Raw genomic sequence first — 25,104 nt, forward strand, 5'->3', positions numbered from 1 at the left:
GTAAACCTTCGGCCCAGTCTGAGGTCCTGAGCACTCTGGAGAAGGTTTTCGTCCAGGATATCCCTGTACTTGGCCGCATTCATCTTTCCCTCGATTGCAACCAGTCGTCCTGTCCCTGCAGCTGAAAAACACCCCCACAGCATGATGCTGCCACCAACAAGCTTCACTGTTGGGACTGTATTGGACAGGTGATGAGCAGTGCCTGGTTTTCTCCACACATACCGCTTAGAATTAAGGCCAAAAAGTTCTATCTTGGTCTCATCAGACCAGAAAATCTTATTTCTCACCATCTTGGAGTCCTTCAGGTGTTTTTTAGAAAACTCCATGCGGGCTTTCATGTGTCTTGCACTGAGGAGAGGCTTCCGTCGGGCCACTCTGCCATAAAGCCCCGAATGGTGGAAGGCTGCAGTGATGGTTGACTTTCTACAACTTTCTCCCATCTCCCGACTGCATCTCTGGAGCTCAGCCACAGTGATCTTTGGGTTCTTCTTTACCTCTCTCACCAAGGCTCTTCTTCCCCGAAAGTTCAGTTTGGCTGCACGGCCAGCTCTAGGAAGGGTTCTGGTCATCCCAAATGTCTTCCATTTAAGGATTATGGAGGCCACTGTGCTCTTAGGAAGTGCAGCAGAACATTTTTTGTAACCTTGGCCAGATCTGTGCCTTGCCACAATTCTGTCTCTGAGCTCTTCAGGCAGTTCCTTTGACCTCATGATTCTCATTTGCTCTGACATGCACTGTGAGCTGTAAGGTCTTATATAGACAGGTGTGTGGCTTTCCTGATCATGTCCAATCAGTATAATCAAACACAGCTGGACTCAAATGAAGGTGTAGAACCATCTCAAGGATGATCAGAAGAAATGGACAGCACCTGAGTTAAATATATGTAAATATATGAGTGTCACAGCAAAGGGTCTGAATACTTAGGACCATGTGATATTTCAGTTTTTCTTTTTTAATAAATCTGCAAAAATGTCAACAATTCTGTGTTTTTCTGTCAATATGGGATGCTGTGTGTATATTATTGAAGAAAAAAAATGAACTTAAATGATTTTAGCAAATGGCTGCAATATAACAAAGAATGAAAAATTTAAGGGGGTCTGAATACTTTCCGTACCCACTGTAAATAAAATGGCCAATCAGAGGTGTTTACGAATCCACTCAACAGCGCTCAAAGCATCACATTTTTTAAATTTCAGTACCGATTGGTACCGAAGTTAGTTTTGGCAACTCTTGTGTTTGGTATGAAATGAATTTCACCGCCTTAATCATGCATCTGGATTTATTATCAATGTTTTTAATGTGAGATGCTGGTAAATTAATATTACTACAGTATGTGTCAAAATATACTGTATATTTTCTGAACTTAAATTATAAAATGATCAAATAACTGGATGTTATTACAGGACTGAACATAATACTGTATAGTCATCCACCTTTTTATATTAAAGTTGACATGAAATAGAATTTCACCATACAGTATCTTCTGTATGCAGCTTGATGATCTTATTGTTTCAATTTTAAAAAAAAAAAAACGTTTGACCTTTCTGGTGACGTACGGCAGACTTCTCCAATCATTTAGTCCATTTAAACTCTGTCCTTTATTAACAGCTGACTGCAATCTCACATTCAGATCTTCCTCCATCCAATCAACAAATGATGAAAAGAACCAACTCCCCGCCCAAGATTGTTTTTTTGTTTTTCGATAATCTGATGTACTTCACAATACGGAAGTAATGGCCTGTCACTATTTTTGTTAGACTTTAAGTAACACTCATTAAATCACATTATCGATGGCGTAAATCTAAATTAAGATTTTTTTCCCCCCATACATCCATGTCCATTATATCTCTGTCTCTGCATAAGAATTTTACAAACGATTTATACACATTCATTCATGTGTTTTATGAATGAGGCCTATTGTTTTCTACTATAGAAAAAAACAATTGAGATACTTAAAAGATCTCCTTTGAGATTTTTCGTTTCTCTGTATCTGCTTTCAAAACATCTCCCCTGGAACATAATCAGAATCCATCTCTACACACCTATTTTAAATCGAAAACCCTTTAGTATTTACTGCACGGCAGAGAATATTCACAACCAGGAAAACACACACGCACACACATAGAATCTCTTATTTGGTTGTCATGGAGTTATTTATTCATGGAAACCATTGAGACACTGTTTTGATTGAAGCAACATTACTTACAAATAACTAATGAGATCAGTAACAACAACTCTCCCTGACAACATTATTGTTTTCCTGTGAAATAGAGCAGAGTTACTTCACTCCTCTTCACCCCAAAATAACAAGATGACAAGATCCAGGGCGTTCCACCCTGCGCTGAGGGAGCTCAGAGGAGAGCTGGAGCTGGTTTAAGTAAAGAAAGCCACCCCCTGAATAGCCAACCATATTTAGTCAGGCTTAATGAGAAAATGAAAGTGGACTGGTCAGGATCTCTGATAATAAGCATTGCTATCCTGGGGTGCGTGGTTAGTCGACTATGGTCGTAAGTCCCATCGAACTCTATTGGTAATGACGGAACTTGCGACCATAGTTCGCTATAGGAAATGGACTTTCATAATGGATTTTTTAAGCGATAACATGCTCTTCTTTTAGTCATTATTTTTTATATGCTATTGTACTATTTATTTATATTTTGAATGAGCTTTTATTTTTTTAGTTTCATTTTAGTTTTAGTTAATTTTATTATTTTTATATATTTCAGTTTTTTGTTTCACTTTTATTTTTAGTAATTTAATTCTTTTTTATTTCAGTTAGTTGCTAAGGCAACATTTCTGATTTCCGTTTAGGTTATTTGAGTTTAAATTGACATCTAATATTTAGGCCTATGCAATTTGCAGTGTTATTTTTTAATTAATTATTGAAAATTATTTTGAACATATTTAGTTTTAAGACACCCACACTACAAGATAATAGGGCCGATTTTAGGCTCAGTTTTCCCCTTCCAACAATCCTATGTAAAGTCCTGATTATCTTGATGGTTCTACAAATTATCTTATCAGATTTTCCTCTGGCTTGATGTGTGTTAAAGGTGCCCTCGAATTAAAAATTGAATTTATCTTGGCATAGTCAAATAACAAGAGTTCAGTACATGGAAATGACATACAGTGAGTCTCAAACTCCATTGTTTCCTCCTTCTTATATAAATCTCATTTGTTTAAAAGACCTCCGAAGAACAGGCGAATCTCAACATAACACCGACTGTTACATAACAGTCGGGGTGCACGCCCCAATATTTGCATATGCCAGCCCATGTTCCCAACATTATGAAAGGCATTACACAAGGGCAGCCAGTAACGTCTGGATCTGCACAGGTGAATCAACAGACTAGGTAAGCAAGCAAGAACAATAGCAAAAAATGGCAGTTGGAGCAATAATAACTGACATGATCCATGATATCATGATATTTTTAGTGATATTTGTAAATTGTCTTTCTAAATGTTTCGTTAGCATGTTGCTAATGTACTGTTAAATGTGGTTAAAGTTACCATCGTTTCTTACTGTATTCACGGAGACAAGAGCTGTCGCTATTTTCATTATTAAACACTTGCAGTCTGTATAATGCATAAACACAACTTCATTCTTTATAAATCTCTCCAACAGTGTAGCATTAGCCGTTAGCCACGGAGCACAGCCTCAAATTCATTCAGAATCAAATGTAAACAATATAACAGTATACAATACTCACATAATCCGACGCATACATGCCGCATGCATGACGAACACTTTGTAAAGATCCATTTGAGGGTTATATTAGCTGTGTAAACTTTGTTTATGCACTGTTCAAGGCAAGCGTGAGCTCCGTGGGCGTGGAGCACGAGAATTAAAGGGCCAGTAGCCCTGAATCGGCTCATTTATAATGATGCCCCAAAATAGGCAGTTAAAAAAAGGAATTAAAAAAAATCTATGGGGTATTTTGAGCTGAAACTTCACAGACACATTCAGGGGACACCTTAGACTTATATTATATCTTTTTTTTAAAAGTTCTAGGGTACCTTTAATAGTGATTGAATCTGCTCCGAAGAATGCTCCGAAGAATGTCACCAATCTCAAATCATAAATGTCCATGTTGAATATTTACGATCAGAAGTCCTGTTGTGTGGGGGGAACCCCGAGGACAGACGCATGTACTCTGTAGATTGTCACGTGGAACAAAACAATAACCAATCAGAAAGTGAGCTGACAGAAGCATAACACAACTTCATCCACACTCAAATTTTCTGTAAAAAGCAGTCCAAACACTATTATCGCCATTTCTTCTTGTCCGTCCTCCGCCATGTTTGTTTACTCTAAAGTCACGTTTGACAATGTGAGATTTGTGAGATTTCTCATGTTCACAGTCAGGACTCTGGTTGTTTTTGAATGGAATCTGTTAGTTTGTGGTGTGCTGTCTCGGTCACATCACGGCACTTCACACACTATATGAAGATATTTTTTATCGTCATGTGTGTGGTTTCTCACATTTTGGAAATCTGATAAGAATTTTTTAAATCTTTTAGTGTTGGCCAGCCTTTAGTTAACAATAATGACATTGCTCTTATCTATGGCTGCCTGCAAGCAATAATGTTTTGCGAGTGTTGTTTATTTATTAGTTTGATCCATAGACTGTAAAAAAAGATGGACGACACACATTTACTCTCTACTATTGCAGTAAGTGAAGCCGCCAGTGTGCCAATATGGCCCTGATATCTTGAGTCTCGAGTCTGCGCAGTAGTGAACGCGAAATGGAGCCGCGATATCAAGGTCCCGCCCATACTCCCGCAGAATCGGTTAATGCAGTTTACTGCAGAACAACTCATTATGTCGGTGTGAAATAAACTGTTAAAATTAAAGTTAAAGCTCCAATCTCCTCCTGAAGTGCCAGAAAAAAGTCAGTTTTCTTCGCTCAGAAAAGCTGTCAATCTCAGCTGTCAGTCATGATATCAAAGCATTTTTATAGCATCAAATAACTAACTAAAACCAAACTTATTTCAGGAATGAACACTTGAACTAACATCAGCGTGATTAAAAACTGCCTAAAATGACAGAAACCATCTTTGTAAAAAAATATTTGATGTGTAATTTGATTGTTTAGTTTGTCTCATGTCCCATTACATTACATAGAGAGGGCGGGGTTTATGACCTATACCGCATCCAGCCACCTGGAGATGATCAAGACACTTTGGCTCCACTTTTCAGGACTCGTGTGGCACGATTTGATCGTATATAAAGGCTAATTCACACTGCACCAACAGCCGCTGACCAATGGCAACAAACGCATTCGTCTGGTTGTGTTGGATCAGTGTGGTGCCCCTTTTGCCAGTGATCGGTGTCTTTTGGTGCATGTGAATTATCCTTAACAAACTAAAATATTTGGAATTACACATATAAAGTGAAAATTAGGCATATTTGCGTTCTTTTACATGAACCTGAGATACATATAATACAAATTCTCCTCTTAGAAATGAACGTGCATGCTGTTGTTGCTAAGAATTCCTTGTAAACTCCAATCCGAGACAGATCGCCCACCACAGTGGCTGGTAAATAAATTATGCACCAAAATACCCAAATTTGGCTGGTAGCGGGTTTTAATTCCCCATCATGTCCCTATCACATGAGAAAATCACAATGCAATGAGAGCAAGAGGCCTCAATGGTTTAACTCTGTCACTCTCTTCCTGCCTTATGTACACTGTAAATGCCTTTATGTAGCTAGCGGTTCTATGCAATAATCATTTTCAAATGTGTTTTAAACCATAGCATTCCAGAGGAATGTAGTGCTGAGAGCCACTATTATTTCCATGTGTGTAGATACGTTCTGCTCTCCTGCTTGTGTTGTACATGCGGATGTACAGAGACACTCTGTATGTGCAAATAAAATACATGCTTTATTTCTTTGTCTGTGTAAAGGACTTTCTTAAATATGCATATTGACAAGTATATTAATTATCTTCATAATTCCTTTCGTGGCCACAGAGAGATGTCCAACTCTACTACACCCTACATTCTCTTTGTGTGAGTCAGTCCAATTTTACCATGTAAGAGTCGGTCTTTCCTCCAGAATTCATAACATTGTAGTTATCATTCATCACCTGGGTGTGGGAAGGGACTATTAATTCTGTAAAACTGCCCATCAACACAACTCTTGTTGCATGGCACAAACTGAGCACAGAATGAAAACGAACCTCAGTGAAACATGTTTTTTTGGTCTGCAACCAAGACTCTGGTTACAGATACTTTTGAGATTATGAAAGAAAAATGTAATATCGTGCTAGACCACAAATTGAGTTATTTCCTGTAGAGACAGGATGTATTCTCATGTCAGCTTCGTGTAATTTCAGGCAGACGACTATATGGCCAAAATGTATTTCAGAGGAGAATGTATTGAGGTAAACCGTGGTTGTTTATTAGCATGTCAGCACTCTTGTAAATGTCTAGCTTTTTATGCAGTGCTAATAAAGAGCATGTTTATGCAAATTATGAGAAAGGGTAAAGATTGTGTTTGTGCAGGTTGCTACAGTTAGGCCAAGACAAATCCTTAAAGTGCTCAGAACCAATATGATTGACTTGATAAATGAACGAAAATTTCAGCAGCAAACTGTGACTCTTGAACCTTGGCCCTCTCACCCCTTCCCTTGTCAGGAAAAAAGTAAACTCAGCCTAAAATAAGCCTAGCTTACCATGTTCTCTTTTATAGTAGTGCATAAGCTACCTTTGACAAGAAATGCAACAAGCAATCAGCTCAATGAGTTTGAGAGTTATCACCAAAATAAAACAAAATGTAAGAAATCCACTTTATTCTCAAATCGCTTTAATCTTACAATTTGCTTTTCAGCGGAATATGGTGAAAACTGGCCGGGTTGCAAAACGTATGGCACACAAAACCAACAAAATTTACTGCAAGCCAACACATCATGACAGCACTCAGACCATAGCAAATTAATGACAGACACTTCCACATCACAGACAGAGAACAGCGATCGTGGCATTTTCACAGCAGTCGATTAAATGAATGTAACAGACTGTAATAAACTTAAGACTTGGGAAAAATTTAACTAGTATGCAGAATTACAGTTAATGTGCATAATGGTCGCTGAGTTGGTAAATTTACAGGTTGACCAGTAAGTCTGACTCTCAAATAAACGTAACATAAAAAAGAGGCATCAGAATAAAATCGGTTGGCATGTGACCTATTAGATTTTCAATAACTTAACTAAACAGAACAATTCCAGCAGTAAAGCTTTAGTTTCTTGGTTGATGCTGTCATCCAGGTGTATCATATATAATTGTTTGAAATGCTTTCAAAAGCTTTGGCTTTCTGCACCAAATTAAGCTCTAGTGTAGGTTTACCATTGCCGATTAACTACAGCTTTTCTTTAAAGGGGGGGGGGGTATCGCACACAGTTTCTGCCAATCTCATGTTAATCTTGAGTACTTGTGAAGGATGCAATATTACTCCATATCTCCGAAAATTCTTTACTTTTATCATATTTATAAAAAGATAGATCAGTCTTTTCGAAAAAAGCCAAGCTCCTGGAGGCGTGCCTGCCGTCAGTGCCATGGGCGGAGCTAAAGAGTCACGAGCGCGCACAGCTTTTGCGTAGAGATCGTCTGCAAGCTGTGACATCATTGCGATCTGCAAATCCAGCACCGAACTGGGACTTGTTTACAAAGCATTAATCACCGAAATCCCGGGAACAAACAAACATACGTGCAAAACTTCTTTGCTGCCCCGGAAAAACAAACTTCATCCACTCTTCCCTCAACACTGGGTTCTTTGGGAAGCTGGAAAAGGTAATCTTTCTCTCACAACCAAAAACACACTCCTTTGGTGACAGGAGCTGCGTCTCATTTCAGAGGCTGCGTCCTCCGGAGGTCGCATTTGAAGGCTGCATACGTCATTAAGGATGACTTATTTAAGAAAAGTAACTGTAATAAAATTGACTGATATTAATTGTGAGGTGTAAAATACTATAATTTCTTTCTTACTTTGCAATCTAATGGTTATTTTTCTTAAATGAGACTGCCTCGATGATGTATGCAGCCTTCGAAGGGTGCAGCCACTGAATTGGGACACAGACATTGTTGAAAAATCTCTCGGCTTCCATATCCCGAACAAAGCGTATTGATGGGCGTGCTCTTGCTCTTGCTCTGGGTGATGTGTGTGTGCACGCTTATCAGGGAGAAGTGCCTATGCAAGGAATTCCACCCTTTATGACGTGAAACAGGCCATACTCGAAAAAAAATTGGCGAAACGTGTCCACAACCGGAAGTAGTATATTTGGCACAGAAATACTGCATCATACGTCCAACTCGTGTTTTGAAACTTTGGCCATGTTTAGCATGAGAATGCAAGTCTTTAACAGTGTAAATAAGTCAGAATGCATGAAATAGCATTACACCCCCACTTTAAAAGTTAATCTTAAACGGTGTGGAATATACATTAGCAACGATGTCCTCCTCACAAACATTACTTGCGTTTTCCATTGTGAACAGCGCTAGCTCTTTATGAAATTAGTCTCTCATTGACTCTCATTGCCAATCACAGATTTGAAAGCGTAAGGTGGAAAAATTCTAATATGGAGAAAATGGGCTTCCACACAACACACTGAATAGGCGGATTTTAAGAGTTTATTTCCTTAAAAAGATTTAGATGTTTATTGTCGATTTATAAATTCCAAAAATAACTTTAGAACTGATGACTTTTTATTTAAAAAGTTTTTAATTTTTAAACTAATATTTAAAAGTTTGTAAATGTTATATTTATAATAGTTTAGACCCTCTCTGAGGGCCCTGACAGTTCCCCTCTGATAATTTGATATTAGCCATCCTTTATTCTACATGGATTAGCATCAACATCGGCCATTGAAAAGTCACTGACCAGTACTACTGATAGCACAGAAATACTGGTGCCTTGTGTGAGCCGATGATGTGATCTGTTTGGCCCCTTTTGTCGCAAATGGGAATTTTACTCCTCAAGCCCTCTTTCTTCACTGGAACATCTCAATAATGAGTCAGGACTGTGAAAAAACAGACATGATCCCATTGTTGAGCTGTCAGCACTTACATTCATCCCTCACTTCACGTCTTCCTTTTGCTTTTGGCTTTGATTTTATTAGCCCTTGTCTAATGATGACATCATCTGAATACACATACAGCCCTCTCAGTTAGTGTGGGATCAGCCAAGGCAATGAGCTCACACTATTGTTTTTTTTGTTTTTTTTACTACAAGAACCTCCTTACCAGGCATCCTGACACAATGACAGAATTCATCCTTTCGTAGTGTAGCTCTTCTAAACTCTCACACATTCCCTGTTCCATGCCGGAACTATTTCCAGCTCAGTGCTCCGTGAACTGATCTCAGTTCCAGCACATAGCTGCAGCAGATGGCTTAAGTGCATGGAGCATCGTAGCCAAGTCATGTGCGATTTTGTTTAAAACTTACAAACATGGTTGGAGAGGAAGCAGAGGGTTTACATCTGCTCACGTCTAAGCACAAATCAACCCAACTAGTTCAACCCGACTACTCTAGGGTCAATGACATGATGCTCATTTGTATTTTGTCTAGATCTTTTAATTTATTTAAAGAAAGATAATAAAAAATGAATTGATACAATGACTTCAGTAAACGTGTTCTATGATGAACATGTTTTAAGTTTCTAAATTGTAAAATTCATTTTGATAATATTAATATTATAATAATAATAATAATAATAATAAAAAACACCTTAAGGTTAGCATCATGTTTTATTAATTATTAGAGAAAAAAGTGAAGTGAAAAAAATATATTTTTTAAGGAAATATATTATTACTCTTTACTTGATGGTCACACCACATCACATTACATATAAACTTTTGATGAAAATGTTTTTCAAACCCCATATGAATACAAAGAATACATTTCTAAGAACTTTCTACATCCATTTTAAACTTTGTTTTGAAAAGATTTTTCCATCTCTTTATTTTGGACACTGTTATTTGTCATTGACCCTGGAACCAAGTTTCTACCTCTCAGGCCCTTAAAGTTGGCCCTATATTTTTACAATTGAGTAATGGCTTTATAAAGCTGGTTGTCTATGGATTAGCCCTGCCAACCCTTGTTTCCTGGTTCCAGCACTTGGAGGTCCAAAGAGGCAGATGGGAGTCCTGGAGTCTGAGCAGAAAGCTGGTGTTGGCTGCTTTCACCACCCGCCCTAAAACAAAAGGCCTGAAATCCAAACATCTCATTGTAAAACACAATTCCTGTGACGCTATTGCCAATCTTCCGCCAGTCGTGAAAGAGCCTCAAGAGGGGCTATGGGTAGATACTTGTTTATCAGAATAATCTCAAAACATTGTTTTTGTTAAGAGAGGTCTAAAGAAAATCAGAATAGTTGGCATATGTTTAACTTTCATTGTTGGTGACCAGCATGGGAAATTGGCATCTTCAACGTGCTTCTGAGCTTTCTTGGTCACCAGAAAGATGCTTCACCAAAAAGAACGTTTTTCTGGTAAACAACAGCTGTTATGATCCACAAACTAGACTAGCACTAAAGCAGAACTAACCAGACTGCACAAATTGTTCTGGTCTAAGCTGTGATCTTCAGCAGGGCCTTGTTAATTTGGGGACTGTGTTCGATCTGGCAAACATTTCTGAAATAATTGATGGTGCAACATCTTAAAAAGTTTGGCTGTTGTAAATTTGTTGCTCTTTCTGTATTTGCCAAGTGGCTGTTTTCCTGATTTTTATTGCCTTGGGAAGTTAGCAAAAGCAGTCTCCCTCTCCCTCTGATTTTTAATTGAAACCATTGTGGGACCAATATTGGTTTTGCAATGGAGGTTGATCTGCAAGAATGCTCTTCTGTGGCGCTTGCAGACAGATGGTGTTGTTTGTTCCATGACAGACTCTCTCTCCGGTTCACAGGAACACGACAATGGAACTTTGCCAGGAACTTGATTAGCTTTCTGGAGTGAGCAGAACAAATCACCCACAAATTTATTTACTGCCTTCATCATTTCAGCACGTCATGGCACGTTTGTTTCCCCCCATCTCGGGAGCTCACAACGCATCTCTTTCCCCCACTCTCACGTCAGTTTTAAACACTTCATCATCTCCTGCAGATATTTGTGCTTTCTCAAGGAGAGAGTGTTTCAATAGTGAACGTTTTGGAGATTAGTGTGCACTTATAATTGAGATATAGCATTTGGCACACCATCTCTTCTTATTCTTAACATATGGTTGTAATATGTAGATGCTGATAGGCAGAAGGTGCAGGAAATCCAGTGAAATATGCATGTAGGTTACTAGGTTGAGGACAGATGTTAATCTGAGATATTAGGAGGACACAGGTGTGATGGAAATGGTGCATATGTTGCCTTCTTTGGCCGAGGTGTAAACGAAGGTACCTTTACAAAACCAGTGCGAAAACTATGGCAGCAGTGGGGTGTAAAATTTCATAACCCAATTTTTCAAACCCTTGGATCAGCAAATGCCAGATGTCAAGCTGTTCTTGCTTTCTCAGCAGAAGTAGATAAAACATTCTGGTTTGGCTGCATGATGTGATTTAGCTGGGTTGTGTAAGACTCAGCAACTCTGTAGGACATTTCTGAATCTGTCAGGTTACCTCACGGGGTCTTTCGGAGATCATGTGGGCCTGAACACAGACTCAGACAGAGTCAGACTCCAGAGAGCAGAGCATGGACATTAGCTCATATCTCTGAGCAAACCCAGGGCTAAGCTCCAGTCTGGACCTGTTTACCGACAGATAACGCATAAACAGGAAGATTTATGCTGCGCTAAGTCTGCTGACATGTTCCAGAAGGGTTCTTGTGAGTGTGAGAAGAGCAGTACTGAGAAGTGATGACACTCAAGACACTGAGGGAAACGTCATTCTTCTCAAATGAGACACTGCTCCAATATAGACACTTTGCAGTGGATATAAAACTTTTTTTTAGCCTTTTTGCATCTTTGTTGGATAGGTGCAGTGGAAAGCTGAGCAATATCACTCAAGAGGTCATGTTCACTAATAATTGCATGCAAGTGTTCTTAGTCTACGTGTACAGGAGTGGTTCTCACGCTAGAACTTCTTCCGGAACAGGTGCGTATACACATAAATTGGTTCTTACCCTCTAATTTTGATGTATCTGGTTTACTAAATGAGAGACTGTTGTTAACACAGTTTGTAATTGGTATATACACACCCAAACCATATCCATTTAAGGACTTTCACTCCTGTTGCTCTTAAGATGCACTATCACCTGAGAAATGTTTTTAAATATTTTGTATGCATTGCTTATGCAATTTTTTTCCATTTAAATTAAAAGCACAAGCTACCTTTGTGATGCTCTGTTAAAAATGGTTTATAGAGATAACAAATATAATCATAATCTAATGACAAATAAAGATTGTTTGTTCATATTTTTTAACACACAAATAAAGAAAGCTTTTTTTTTTTCTTATTTACCCTGGAACCTGTTTCACATGATGCAGAAGTAAAAATTGACTTGTAATTTGGATTGAGATGAGGGTTTACAGCCTGATGTAACTGCCTCCCACTGAGAGATTATGCTGTTAACACACACCACTAATTATGCTCAATAAAGGTGAGCAGCAGCTTTCAGCACACTTTACTGACACTTACCACATCACTCATGAGACACACCGTTAAAGAGAAACTCGCATTTTAATCGTTCTCTGTTTTATTTCTGTTTACAAAAGTCTATGTAAAGTAAACTAAAACAGTATCTGCCCTGTGTTCCTACTTACCTTAAACTCTGAAGTCACTCTGAAGTCATTATTACCTCAAATATATTTTTTTAAATGTACATTGTGCATCATTTTCAGATACAGCATTTGCTATCAAGCCAAGTCTTTTCTATAGCAGGCAATACTTCGATATATTTTATGGTTCTGAATGTCTGTGTGATACACCATGGTATTTACATGATTATGCCAAGGTTCTACTGTTGTACATGTCCTTCTTTTAAACAATAGTTCTATAAACAAGAAGTTAATATTGCCTCAGTCAATATTTGGCACATTAGTGTGTATATTCTTTCTCTGCCAAAAAAGGTCCAAAAGAAGTCAAAGTATCAAGCTTTGCATGTCACCATGAGCCGATCGTGTGAGTTGGGTGGAGTTACAGCATTTACACAAACTCCAAGTTTTCCTTTTCTTACTGGTGAGAGAAACCCAGCACTGAGCTATCCTAAAATTATAGCTGCGTCCGAAATCGCATACTGTCTGAGTAGGTACTAAACATTAAATTTACTTCACGACCGTTGAAAAAGTATGTTCTAATAGTACGGATGCGTGTAGTATGAATGAAATCCGGACGTACTACATCCACCATGTTGTTACTGTTACATGACCTACCAGTGTCGGCCCTTCAACTTTATTCACAAATCCTCTCCTGTTGCCTCATGGGATAGTAAAGTGTCCATCGGATGCGCACTTCAGAATCTCGCCGGAATAGTAAGTCATCTGGGTACTTTTCGTCCACTGTTTTTGCGAATACTATGAATTCGGACATACTACTCTGTTCGCTTACTGTTTTTTGCGTACTATAGAGAAGTATTCGATTTCGGACTCAGCATATGTTTTTTGTTTTGTTTTTTGCTCGTGTAGGATGCATTGTTGGAGGGTTTGGTAGTCTGTTTAATTTCTTTAGAGATTTGATGACAGTCATATAACTAGTACTTTTGATGCCTTGGACTCATGTTTTATTATATGCTATAATCTTTTAAAAACATGTATGTCCATCTGTATGCTGGCATTGAGTTTGATGGCTTTGGAAAGGATGAAGATGGTTTGGGGTTGGGGGCTGGGGGTCTGGCTGAACTCCAGAGTGGGTTTATTGCTTTCATATTCCCTTTTGAAATTCTTGAGGTTTGAAACTCTTCCCAAAGCCTGGAGCTAATTTAGTTTTAGGCTTTTCCTTCTAATTCTTTGAGACTAATTACAGCCCTATTCCCGCAATTAAATCGATAAACTCCTCTGTGTTCAGTTGGGCTTGCCAACAGAAACCCCAAACCCTCTCCTCTCCTCTCCTCTCCTCTCCTCTCCTCTCCTCTCCTCTCCTCTCCTCTCCTCTCCTCTCCTCTCCTCTCCTCTCCTCTCCTCTCCTCTCCTCTCCTCTCCTCTCCTCTCCTCTCCTCTCCTCACAACATCTTATTTACCTTTTCTGTGTTATGTTAAACTACCATTCAAAGGTTTGAGGTCAGTAAGATTTATTTTATTGAAATGAATCATTTTAAAGCAGGGATGCATTAAATTGATCAAGAGTGACAGTAAAGACATTTATAATTTTACAAAAGATTTTCATTTCTTTACTTTCTATTCATCAAAGAATCTTGAAAAAAATGTCATGTTTTTCACAAATATATTAAGCAGCACAACTTTTTTTTTTAACAGTGATAATAATAATAATAATAATAATAATAATAATAAATGTTTCTTGAGCAACAAATCAACTAAGATATTTGTTGATGAAATCCGAGAGTTTTTTTTATCTCCCATAGAAAGCAACATCTCCTACGCAGTTGACACAGTGCAGCTCTTCCGTGTTTATGTCTAAACGGCGGCTTAGTATTAACCGACGATGTTCACGTGAACATCACAACGCATGCGTGTAATGCTGACGCAGGAGCTGGCCAATACAGAGTCTGTGTATGTGGCGGTGCGGAAGTTCTGTGAACCTTCCGATCGTCCATGCCTATATCTGGTAGGAAACAATTATGTTTAAATGATAAAAGGGAAGTAAAACTTGGAGAGAGGAAGTAAAGTGTTCGAGGGAGGTTCGAGAATTGATTTACCTGCTGAACCAGCTCCAGCTCTTCCGTGACACGGCTCACAGTATCTGCCCTGGCTAACGAGAGTGATCAAAGCAGCACTTTGCTCCTAACACTGCCTACAGAGAAATGCCGTGTCATTTTCCCTGCTGAAGCATTCTGAAATTTCGGGTCCCGTTCTTCAGTGACGACATGGCTCGCACTCTGTATTCGCCCTGGCTAACGAGAGTGATCAAAGCAGCGCTTTGCTCCTAACACTGGCTACAGAGCAACGCCGTGCCATCTCCCTGCAGAAGAGAGCTCAGGTATTTCTTCTCCCTGCAAGTCCTCTGAACCTCTCAAAATGTCCTGAAGACTTCCCCAAAAACAACAACACGCGCACACACACTAGCCTACAAAGTCACGCATTCATTCATATCTGTACTTTTGTGTATCGCCTATTGGCATATTAGTGTATTATAAAAACAATAATACACATTTGTGCCAACGTGAATAATAATTTTAGAGTATTTACGATTAGCATTAGCCAGCACTTTTAAATTTGCTTTGATGTCAGGTGCTCTGGCTCCCGGCAAACATGTGACTATGGTGGCTGGTGTCTCTATTTTCACGTTCCGTGTAATAGAATCGCCAATTACTAGGGCACTTTCAACAGGATTCTCAGTGGGTGAGTCACTGAGTGGGGAGAACCTGTTTGATGTTCTTAATGGAACGGAAGAGTGGTGTTTTCCGCGACTAGGCCGCCTCACCGTTACCCAAGTGCCCTGCTGCGCAGGCTCTACAGCCGGAACCGAACAATGTACAGAGTTCACTAAGCTAGTCGCATCCAAAACAGTATCTGAAGCCCCTGCATTCTTACTATCCTCGATTAAAGTTTGGATGCATGTCTCTAATTCTGAGATTCTCTCTGTCAGCCTGACTATTTCCCTACATTTATGACATGTAAATCCCTCATCGCTGACAGAGAGGGCTATGCTAAACATGTGACAGATGGAACACGATATAACACTGGGAAAGGATGACATAACTCACCGTGTTTGTAGACTGATCCGAGTTGCCACAGCTGTTTGATGAACGCGTTGGAAGAGAAGCGCGCGAGACTGATGACAAGTTAAACAAGCTAGCGAGATGCAAACGCGTTTGTAACAGCGATTTAGATTCAAAGATTACAAGCTGGCGACGTCAGATTAATGTGGTGGGCAATAGTATATATCCTGACACCTCACACTTCTGGAGACTCCAGGTAGGTTGCAGTTCTGGAAAATGGTGGCGCTGGAGACTAAAGGGTTCCTGATGGTTTCACACTTAATTCTTCACCTTAATTCTTAATTCTTTTGCAGTTAACATGCGTCTTTTCTTTTCCACCTGTTTTTGTATGACCCCGCTGACCCAATGAGCGTTTTGCTGTCCATTGGTCATGCTTTAACTTTGCAATTTCTAGTATTGCATTAGTATTGCGTCCTTCTCATGAGTATTTAATCATTTTTGACTTTTCAGTCTGAGTTAAATCTCTTTTTTGGCTCATTTGGCCTGTAAAAGAAAACCTGCCTAATAATTCTGCACACCTGAATATAAGGCATTTTTCATTTCCAGCCTTCATGAACAATTATGTATCACTTATAAATGATTAAAAACAATATTAATAGTAGTTATTATGATTGATGTGGATTGGAATTGGTAAAATGTACTTGGAAAAAAAATATGATCAGAAAATCAACTTGCCTAATAATTCTGCACTCCCTGTATATATAAAGTAATGATAATATAAGCAACAAAAAGTACGAGATTCAATAAAAGTAAGAGAAAACAAAGCTATACGGAGATACAAAACACTGAGCAGAGAGGCAGAGAGGCAGACAGGAGCAATCGAGCAATCAAACAGGAGCAGAGCAATCAGACCCTAATGCGCTCCATAACATTAAGGTTCATAACATTAAGGTTCAACCACTGTAGTCATTGATGTCTATACTACTCTTCTGGACCTTGAATGTGGTTATTTAGTTCTTTCGTTCTTTCTATGGGAGATAAAAATAAATAAAAAAAAATAAAAAAAACTCAGATTTCATCAAAAATATCTTAATTTCTGTTCTGAAGATGAAGGAAGATCTTGGAATGGCATGAGGGTGAGTACTTAATGACAGAATTGTCATTTTTGGGTGAACACAAGTTTTTGAGAGACTTCTTTTAAAACATTACAAATCTTACTGACCCCAAACTTTTGAATGGTACTTTATATCAACTCCATACACCCTATTTCTCTCCAGTGTAATTGCCCCCCTTTTTTTGGTATCGATTGAACTGATGTTGGGTCAAACCCTCAATATTCCTTTAAAAGGAAAACTGCACACTTTTACACACTGTCTACAGTACCGAGGAACCCTAAAAATAACCTTCAACCGAGACCTAAATTCTTCAACGGCCTCCATGACTTTCTCATGTTTTTTCTTTTTCTTGTTGAAATTTATCACTCCTGGCAAGGATGGGGCGTTTGCTTGGGGAGCCGTCCAGAGGTCAAGCAGATGTTCCTCATGGTACTGGGTCGTGCACCAGGACAGATCTCAGCTCATTCAGCACGTCATATACCTCTCTTTATCTCTCCCTCTCCCTCACTCCACCTCTTCTGTGTGTCACCGCACAATAGTACACAAGTCTCTGGCTGTGGTTCAGATTGGCTGTCTGGCTCTCTGCGCAGCTCGTATGGGGTCCATCAAAGCTGTGGTGTGATATAATGGTTTAATTGGGGTTGCCAGCACAGAGCCGGCTGAGAGTAGAAAGAACACCTTAGGGAGAATGAGAGAGAGAAATGATTGGAAAAAACCTCACAAGCATGGAAATGTAATGAGTCTGGGCTGTCTAGACCGTGTGCTTGGCTGTGTGGAGCTGTACGGCGAGTTTTTCAACATATGTGAATGTTTATCTCTCTGAAATGGAGCATGTGGACCCAGGGTCCATTTGGAGCCAAAAGGGAGGACTTTCAGAGCAAAGCCCGCCCAAGTCAAGCAAGACGACATGCAGAGAAACTCACAACGCAATGCTTTATATGTTTGCAAGAGCGTACACACATTTGCCAGCAATCAAATGAAACTTAAACACGTTCATATTCTCTCTTTACTTTAATCTTTCGCTCACATTTAACTCTCTTTAATTTCTATAATTTGCACCTCATTCTTTAAACATAGCATTTGAAAGAAATCAAGCACATAACACATATTTAGAGTATCCTGGAGGTTAGCTGGCAGAAGCTGACAGGCGTCCTCAGTCATGAGTTGCTATGACAGCTGTGAAGTGTACATACTGTGTTATTTTTCCTGTCCTCCACTACTACATTAACACTACTCTTTCTTTCTTGTTTCTAATTATGTTTTCGTATAAAATAATAATCTGTTTATAATCAGAATGATAGCTCAATCACAATGAAAAGTACTAAAATAAAAACACCTCAGTTGGGGAAAAAAGAAATTGTGATTTGGATTCGACATGAAACTTTTATGTGATTGGAAGAAGCATATTCGGAAGGTGCATATTTGAAATAATTTGTTACCTTAAATGGTTAGTTCACCCAAAAATGAAAATTATGTAATTTATTATTCACCCTCATGTCGTTCTACACCCGTAAGATCTTTGTTCATCTTTGGAACACAAATTAAGATATTTTTTGATGAAATCCTATGGCTCAGTGAGGCCTCTATTGCCAGCAACGTCACTGAACCTCTCAAGATCCAGAAAGGTACTAAAGACATATTTAAAACAGTTCATGTGAGTACAGTGGTTCAACCTTAATATTATAAAATGATGAGAATACTTTTTTTGCGCCAAAAAACAAAACAAAATAATAACTTCAAAACACTGCTTTGAAGCTTTACTAATTTTTTGTTTCGAATCGGTGGTTCGGAGTGCCAAAGTCACGTGATTTCAGTAAACGAGGCTTCATTTACGTGATCCGAACCACTGATTAGAAACAAAAGATTCGCAAAGCTTTGAAACCGGCCGTCACTAGATATTGTTGAAAAGTCGTTATTTTTTTAATTTTTTTTGGTGCACATAAAGTATTTTCATCACTTTATAATATTAAGGTAGAACCACTGTACTCACACAAACTGTTTTAAATATGTCTTTAGTATACCTTTCTGGATCATGAGAGGTTCAGTGACATTTGTGGCAATAGAGGCCTCTCTTAGGCTATCGGATTTCATCAAAAATATCTTAATTTGTGTTCCGAAGATGAACGAAAGTCTTATGGGTGAATGACATGAGGGTGAGTAATAAATCTTTGGGTGAAGTAACCCTTTAACGAATAATTGGCATGTAAACCTTTAAATTCAACTGATTTCAACTGTTTTGCAGAATAAATAAGCAACTTTTATTGTGTTTTTATGAATATATAAAACAACACATATTATTGGGGTAGAGGGGCTCTCATTTTATTTTCTGCGAGAGACATGTTTTCTTTAATAAAATCCATAGCACAAAAAACGATGCCATGTTATCCTAAAACTGTGAATTCCAGCAGGACATCTCTCTCCCACCAATCTTTGCTACATACTTTTATCCATGTCTAGTTATTAGAGGGGAAAAACTATTTTGAGACTCTAAATTATTCAAAGTTTAATCTTGTTTTTCTCGTGACTGCTGGTTACATTTCCCAGTATAAATGTGGCTCTTCACATGCACAGATATTGTATTCAGAATACATGTGATGCACATCTGTAGATGTAAACAAACTTTTACAACTTTGCAATCTGCAATCAGTTTCAGTTTATTCACGTAGACAAAAGGTCTGTGCATGTAAACAATCACTGTCTGCTAAACATTAAAGTTATAGTCCACCGAAAAATTTAAAATTCTGTCATCATTTACGTACGCTCATGCCGTTTCAAATCTGTATGTCTTTCTTTCTTCTGTGGAAAATAGTCGAATGTATTTTGAAGAATGTTGGTAACCAAACAATTTTGTTTCCTATTGACTTCCATTATATTTTTGTCCATCCAATGAAAGTCAATGGGAGTCGAAACTGTTTGGTTACCAAAATTCTTCAGAATATAATTTTATATTATACATGTTTATGAGGGTGAATAAATGATAACAGAATTTTTTTTTTTTTAAGGATTAGTTCAATTTCAAATGAAAATTACCCCAAGCTTTACTCACCCTCAAGCCATCCTAGGTGACTTTCTTTTTTCTAATGAACACAATCAGAAAAATATTAATAAGTGTCCTTCTGCCATACTACCTTCCGTATTCTACTTACGAAGAAAGTGTAAAACTCTACCGGTTCAAAAAGCTTACGCTACATCCTATGCCTTCCCTATTCAACACATAATTTCGCTTCAGAAGGCCTTTGTTAACCCCAGAATGTAATACCAGTGTACTGCAAACTACCTACTATTTTTTTAAGTATGCATTATCCTAACTTTAATATTAATTCTAACCATTTGAAACCATAGAATGCTATATTTTTGGCATATTAACTTAGTTTCCATATTTTATTTAATGGTATCCAAGAAAAACTGAAATATAATCAAGTAATGAATAATAATAATAATTAAAAAAAAATTACTTTCAGTTCAGTGTTACACTGAAAAGGATCAATTAGAGTACACTGTACAATACAGTGCATAGTGTAGTGTGTTGTATTTGTATACTGCATATTTTCGCAAATGTACTGTTATGTGTACAATATGCATACTGTGCTGAGTCTGCATACTGCATGACAAAGTATTTGATCCCCTTAAAGTCTGACTTTGATTGTCTGCATTGCTTTTGCATATGTGAAAGTGTGTACATATGTTGTCTATAAGGTTAATCGCAGCCATGAGCTCTCCATTCTGCCTCCTGCCCGTCTCTTCTGATGCACAGCAGTGTGTTATATAAACAGTGGAAAGCAGACACCTTATTGTGTAAGAGGACCATGTGTAAAAATATGGAGCACGCATTCGAAGAGGCTTTCAGAAAACCATCAAGACAGAGTGTTAAAGATGTGTTTTGGCAAAGATTGTGTGGAAGCTTTCGTTTTGGAAAGGCCTGTTGTGATACTCTTTTTCCTTTCCTCTCATAATCTGTAGTCTTGCCCTTAAACTTTATTACCTCACACTTTCTCCCGTGAAATGGGATGTGCATATCAATACAGCTTTGAGTTTTATGGGCCTGTCTTCATCAACAGAGAGATCTTTGTTTCTTGAACTGTCAAGAGGAAAAAATGCTCCACGAGTTAACAAAAGGGGTTTGTATTGTACATCGGGGTAGCTCAGATAGATAAAATCTGCTAATTTCTCTTTGTAACACAGTTGTTAAAAATCATGGGTACATAAGAATTATTGTATGTTGACAAAAGCCAAGATTACTAATTCAGAAGGTTCTGTGTCAAACCTGGAACTACGATATACTTGTTTAGTTATTGAAAATGAATCTATCAACCAATCAGAATCAACACTCTGGTAGAAAATACATTAACCAATTTATTTTGTTGATTTCTTAGGTTGCAGAGGGATCTGAAGTGCATTTTGAGGCAGGAAATTTCTCTGAGTCGTGTGAGGTGAAGTTGGAAAATCTTCCTCATGGCAATGAGCACCTGCTTTCCTGGGCCCATCATCGTTATCGTGCTGTTACCTCTTTCAGCGAACTCAAGATGGCCCACGACATCTACATCAAGGTTGGAGAGGGTATGTATCTCTGAGCATGCACAGAATGTTTTACCTATTCCTATGGCAAAAAAAAAAAAAAAATTATTAATGTTTTTAGAGCTCATGACACTTTTTCTTAATCAGTATTTTTTTGTTAAAAAATACATTTATTTGGCCTATAATAAATTGTGCCATTGTTTTCAGCCACCTCTGAACTGCAGGCATGGCCCTGCACATGTTAATTCACTCTCAATGGTGCCTATTGACTGTGTTTAGTAACTGGACCCTTGGGTAATAAAGCAAATCCCAGTGAAGCCACCTCAAGTCATTCTAATTTCCACTTGGCAACATTCAGTTTCATTTAAAAACAACATGGCAAAATCTGTGGGCTGTTTAAATGGCAGACTTTCTCTGTCTCTTGTTTGTAATCAGTTGATTTGCTTGCATGTCAGGCTCATAAGCAGCCGAGAGATGGAGAAATGATGGAAAGGCCAAGTAAACATACGGGAAGAGTTTCAGATGAAAGCCCTGACTGCCAGCTTGTGCGTATGGGCCCTTTGCCAAATCTGAAGCCTTTCACAACAGTCCTTTTAAAAAGAGAAGGATGAGGGAGAATAGCAGACCTAGAGGAAAAAGGGAATGAGCAAAGGGAAAGTTTGGCAGGGAGGGTATAGAAGAAGCACAAAAGAAAATAGAGCCCAAAACAGAAAGTCCAAATTTATAGCAGTGCCAGGAAGCCTTGCAAGATTCTGCTAAGAAAGTGACTTAGCCATATGCCCAATGACATGAGCCGTAGGGGGGAAATTGGCTTATTATCAGAGGAAACGGTTTAGGGGGGGTTTAACTTAAAACCGACTCTTGGACTTTGATATGATGTTTGAGTCAGACAGGGCTGCCACATTCAAATAGTTTGTTGTTTACTTGTTGAGAGCTTGAAAGAGAGAAAGCAGAAACAGATACTTGCAAATACGCGCCATTAGCACAGCGAGCCGCAGGGATTGTTTGAAGAAAGAAGAAAAGGACAGATCCGGCTGTGTGTTTCACCCAGGGCTCCATTGTGTTTCCCCCGCCGAGTTCTAAGACCAAACCAGCAACACGTCTGACTTCAGCATCTATCAGCTGTCAGGTTGCCCAGTTAAACTGCTGGTGCTAATTTTTCAGTCCGTAAAAGAACATAAGATTCCAGTTCTGGAAGAAAGTAATGACTGCATCATTCAAAGTTCTCTTTCCAGTCTCTAAGCTTGTTTCGGTCAGCCCTGTAAAACATTTGGCCCTGCGGTGTTTGAATTTGAGGTTTGGCAGTGATTCAAAAGGCTGTGTTTACCTCTACAGGAGAGTTCTGGCCTTCTACTCTATCTCAACCCTTTGTAGCTCCGCATGAGAGCGGACATGCTTCTGATCTGTTTGCTGTAGAGAACAGGCAACTTTTCCCCAGTACCTCAAAGAGCCAGGAAGAGCAGAGAGTAAGAGATGCCAGCCTTTCATGAGGAGTTGACACTCATCACCCTTGCGCTTTTTTTTCCATAAGTGTAATGGCCAAATAAGGAAGCATCTGTCTTCTGTTTCTCTGGGGCAAAGAGAAGAGCCGTCATCTCTTTTGTGGAGGAGACGGTGTTCAAGAGTAGAGAGAATTTTTTTTAGGGAGTAGTTAAACTGGGCCAGGACAGGTCATGCTGTGTTTATGATTGAATGAGGAAAATCTGCCAGTATTTGGCCATTTTCAAAACTATAAACATTGACTGATAACCATCTCCAGTTGGTTGGTCAGAAATGTTTATCTCCCTACGGTGATAGTTCCAAAATTCACTGACAGGTTTGTTAGTGACTGCTGATTTTATTTCAAGGGAATTTTTAGTAAATGTTGTGTACAACTAATTTGCCATCATTTAATTATATTGTACACTACTGTTCAAAAGTTTGGAATCAGTACTTTTTTTTAAGAAATAAATAATTTTATTCAGCAAGGATGCATTAAATTGATCAGAAGTGACAAGAAATTATTGTATTCATTTGCATGATATTGGCATTTGGTCAACCTGCTTTCAAGATATCGGTATCATCATTGACCACTAAAAATTTTGACCACTATGAAAAATCCACTCTGCTTTCATTACTGTTCATGTACTGTGGTCTGGAGCACCGCAAAACTCAGACAAGCCAAGTGATACAAACAGTGAAATGTTCCAGGGCTTTTATATTAAAAAATCAGATTGTAGGACTGTAACTAACTGTTGGTTAACTATTTGTCAGTCAAACTTCTTTTTTTTTTCTGTGTCCTCAAAGCCCTTGGCATAAACATATCTCATATTTGTTTCAGACCCCGTCTTCTCTGAGACCTGTAAGATTGATAACAAGTTCCTCTCCCTGAACTACCTGGCCAGCTACATCCAGCCCCAGCCATCCACAGGGTGTGTTCTCTCAGGTCCTGATCATGAGCAGGAGGTCCACATCATTGATCTCCAGGCACCAAACTCCAGCAGGTGAGGAGAAGACTGTTGTACAAGTCAAGGATTTTTCTGTCAGAGTTTCTGGATGTTTCTGTAATACAGCCCTTACAGTAAAATACAGTCACATTCATATTATTTATTCATGTTAATTTCTCTTTAAAATACTTTAGACTTTTAAAGGCACAATATGTAATTTTTCGCTGCTAGAGGTCGCTTTATTCAAAACAAAGGCATAGCTTGATGACGCCTTGATTTCACGGAGTCATGGGAGGTGTTGTCTACAGCCAGTGGAAAAGAATCTGATAAGACTCGGGCAAAAATCATATTCATGGATGAGCTGATGTATTAAAGATTGTAGTATGAAGCAGGGTGTGGCTGAAAGCCTTTGGAGCGGAACGAGGCCGTTGCGATTCCTAATGAGAGACAAGCGTGAAACCCAAGAGTGTATGATTGTAAAACGTGCTGCTGCAAGACAAAGGAGAACCCTATAGCAGATCTAGACAGGTGATGCTGGGGAGGAGGAGGGATATAGACATAGCGTGCAGAACTGTGCTCCATCTAGTCAGACTGGAAAAGAAAGGCGAGCGTAGATAGGAAGAAGCAATTGATTGGCTGCAGAGCCAGCAACGAGACAGCCAATCAGCCGCACAGAATATTTTCATGACTGAACTTTTAAATATAACTATTTTAAATAACTATTAAATAAACAGAAGTGAGCATTAAATTATTTATTCATTTATATCAAAGAAATTAAAACAGCAAGGACCGATTAAACTAAGAGATGTACCAGTCGACCGGTCATTAATCAGAACCGGCTGATTTTTGTGTTTTATTTTGACTGATCTGTGTTCCAGAAGTACACCCAGGCACGCAGACTGCATTTGGAATCATTTACCAAATGAAATCTGTGAACAGGACGTTAAGATTGCAAACTGTAATGTCTGCAAAGCACAAAGGAAAAGTTAATTACAGCAAGACATTCAGCATGACAAATTTGATCAGACATTTGAAAGTCCATCACCCGAAAGACCGTGATGAGTAATTTAAATGTTAATAATGCCAAACTGACGCAGACACCAAGAAGCGAACAGGCATTGGTCTGCTGACATTCAAATAAGAGCCACTTTCCTGTGCTTGCTGAAGTTGCCTGACCGTATACCTGCCTGCACCCTACATTAGACAATGAACATGTTCAGCTTAGTTGATCATGTGGTAGACAGGAAAAGAAACAGACTTGCTTATAACCAATGCTGCGTTCATGCCATGTT

At 38.7% G+C, this 25,104-nt stretch overlaps 1 protein-coding gene across 2 annotated transcripts in view; it reads left to right on the forward strand.

Moving 5' to 3' along the window:
• Positions 1 to 25,104, forward strand: part of tgfbr3 (transforming growth factor, beta receptor III) — a 133,508-nt gene that overhangs the window by 76,427 nt on the left and 31,977 nt on the right. For both annotated transcript variants that reach the window (XM_048199611.1, XM_048199612.1), the window contains exons 5-6: positions 21,245 to 21,428; positions 23,707 to 23,869. In XM_048199611.1, the coding sequence (XP_048055568.1) occupies positions 21,245 to 21,428; positions 23,707 to 23,869 (347 nt within the window). The remainder of the gene's footprint in view (positions 1 to 21,244; positions 21,429 to 23,706; positions 23,870 to 25,104) is intronic.

This window comes from Megalobrama amblycephala, linkage group LG8, assembly GCF_018812025.1.
Source record: "Megalobrama amblycephala isolate DHTTF-2021 linkage group LG8, ASM1881202v1, whole genome shotgun sequence".
NCBI lineage: Eukaryota > Metazoa > Chordata > Actinopteri > Cypriniformes > Xenocyprididae > Megalobrama > Megalobrama amblycephala.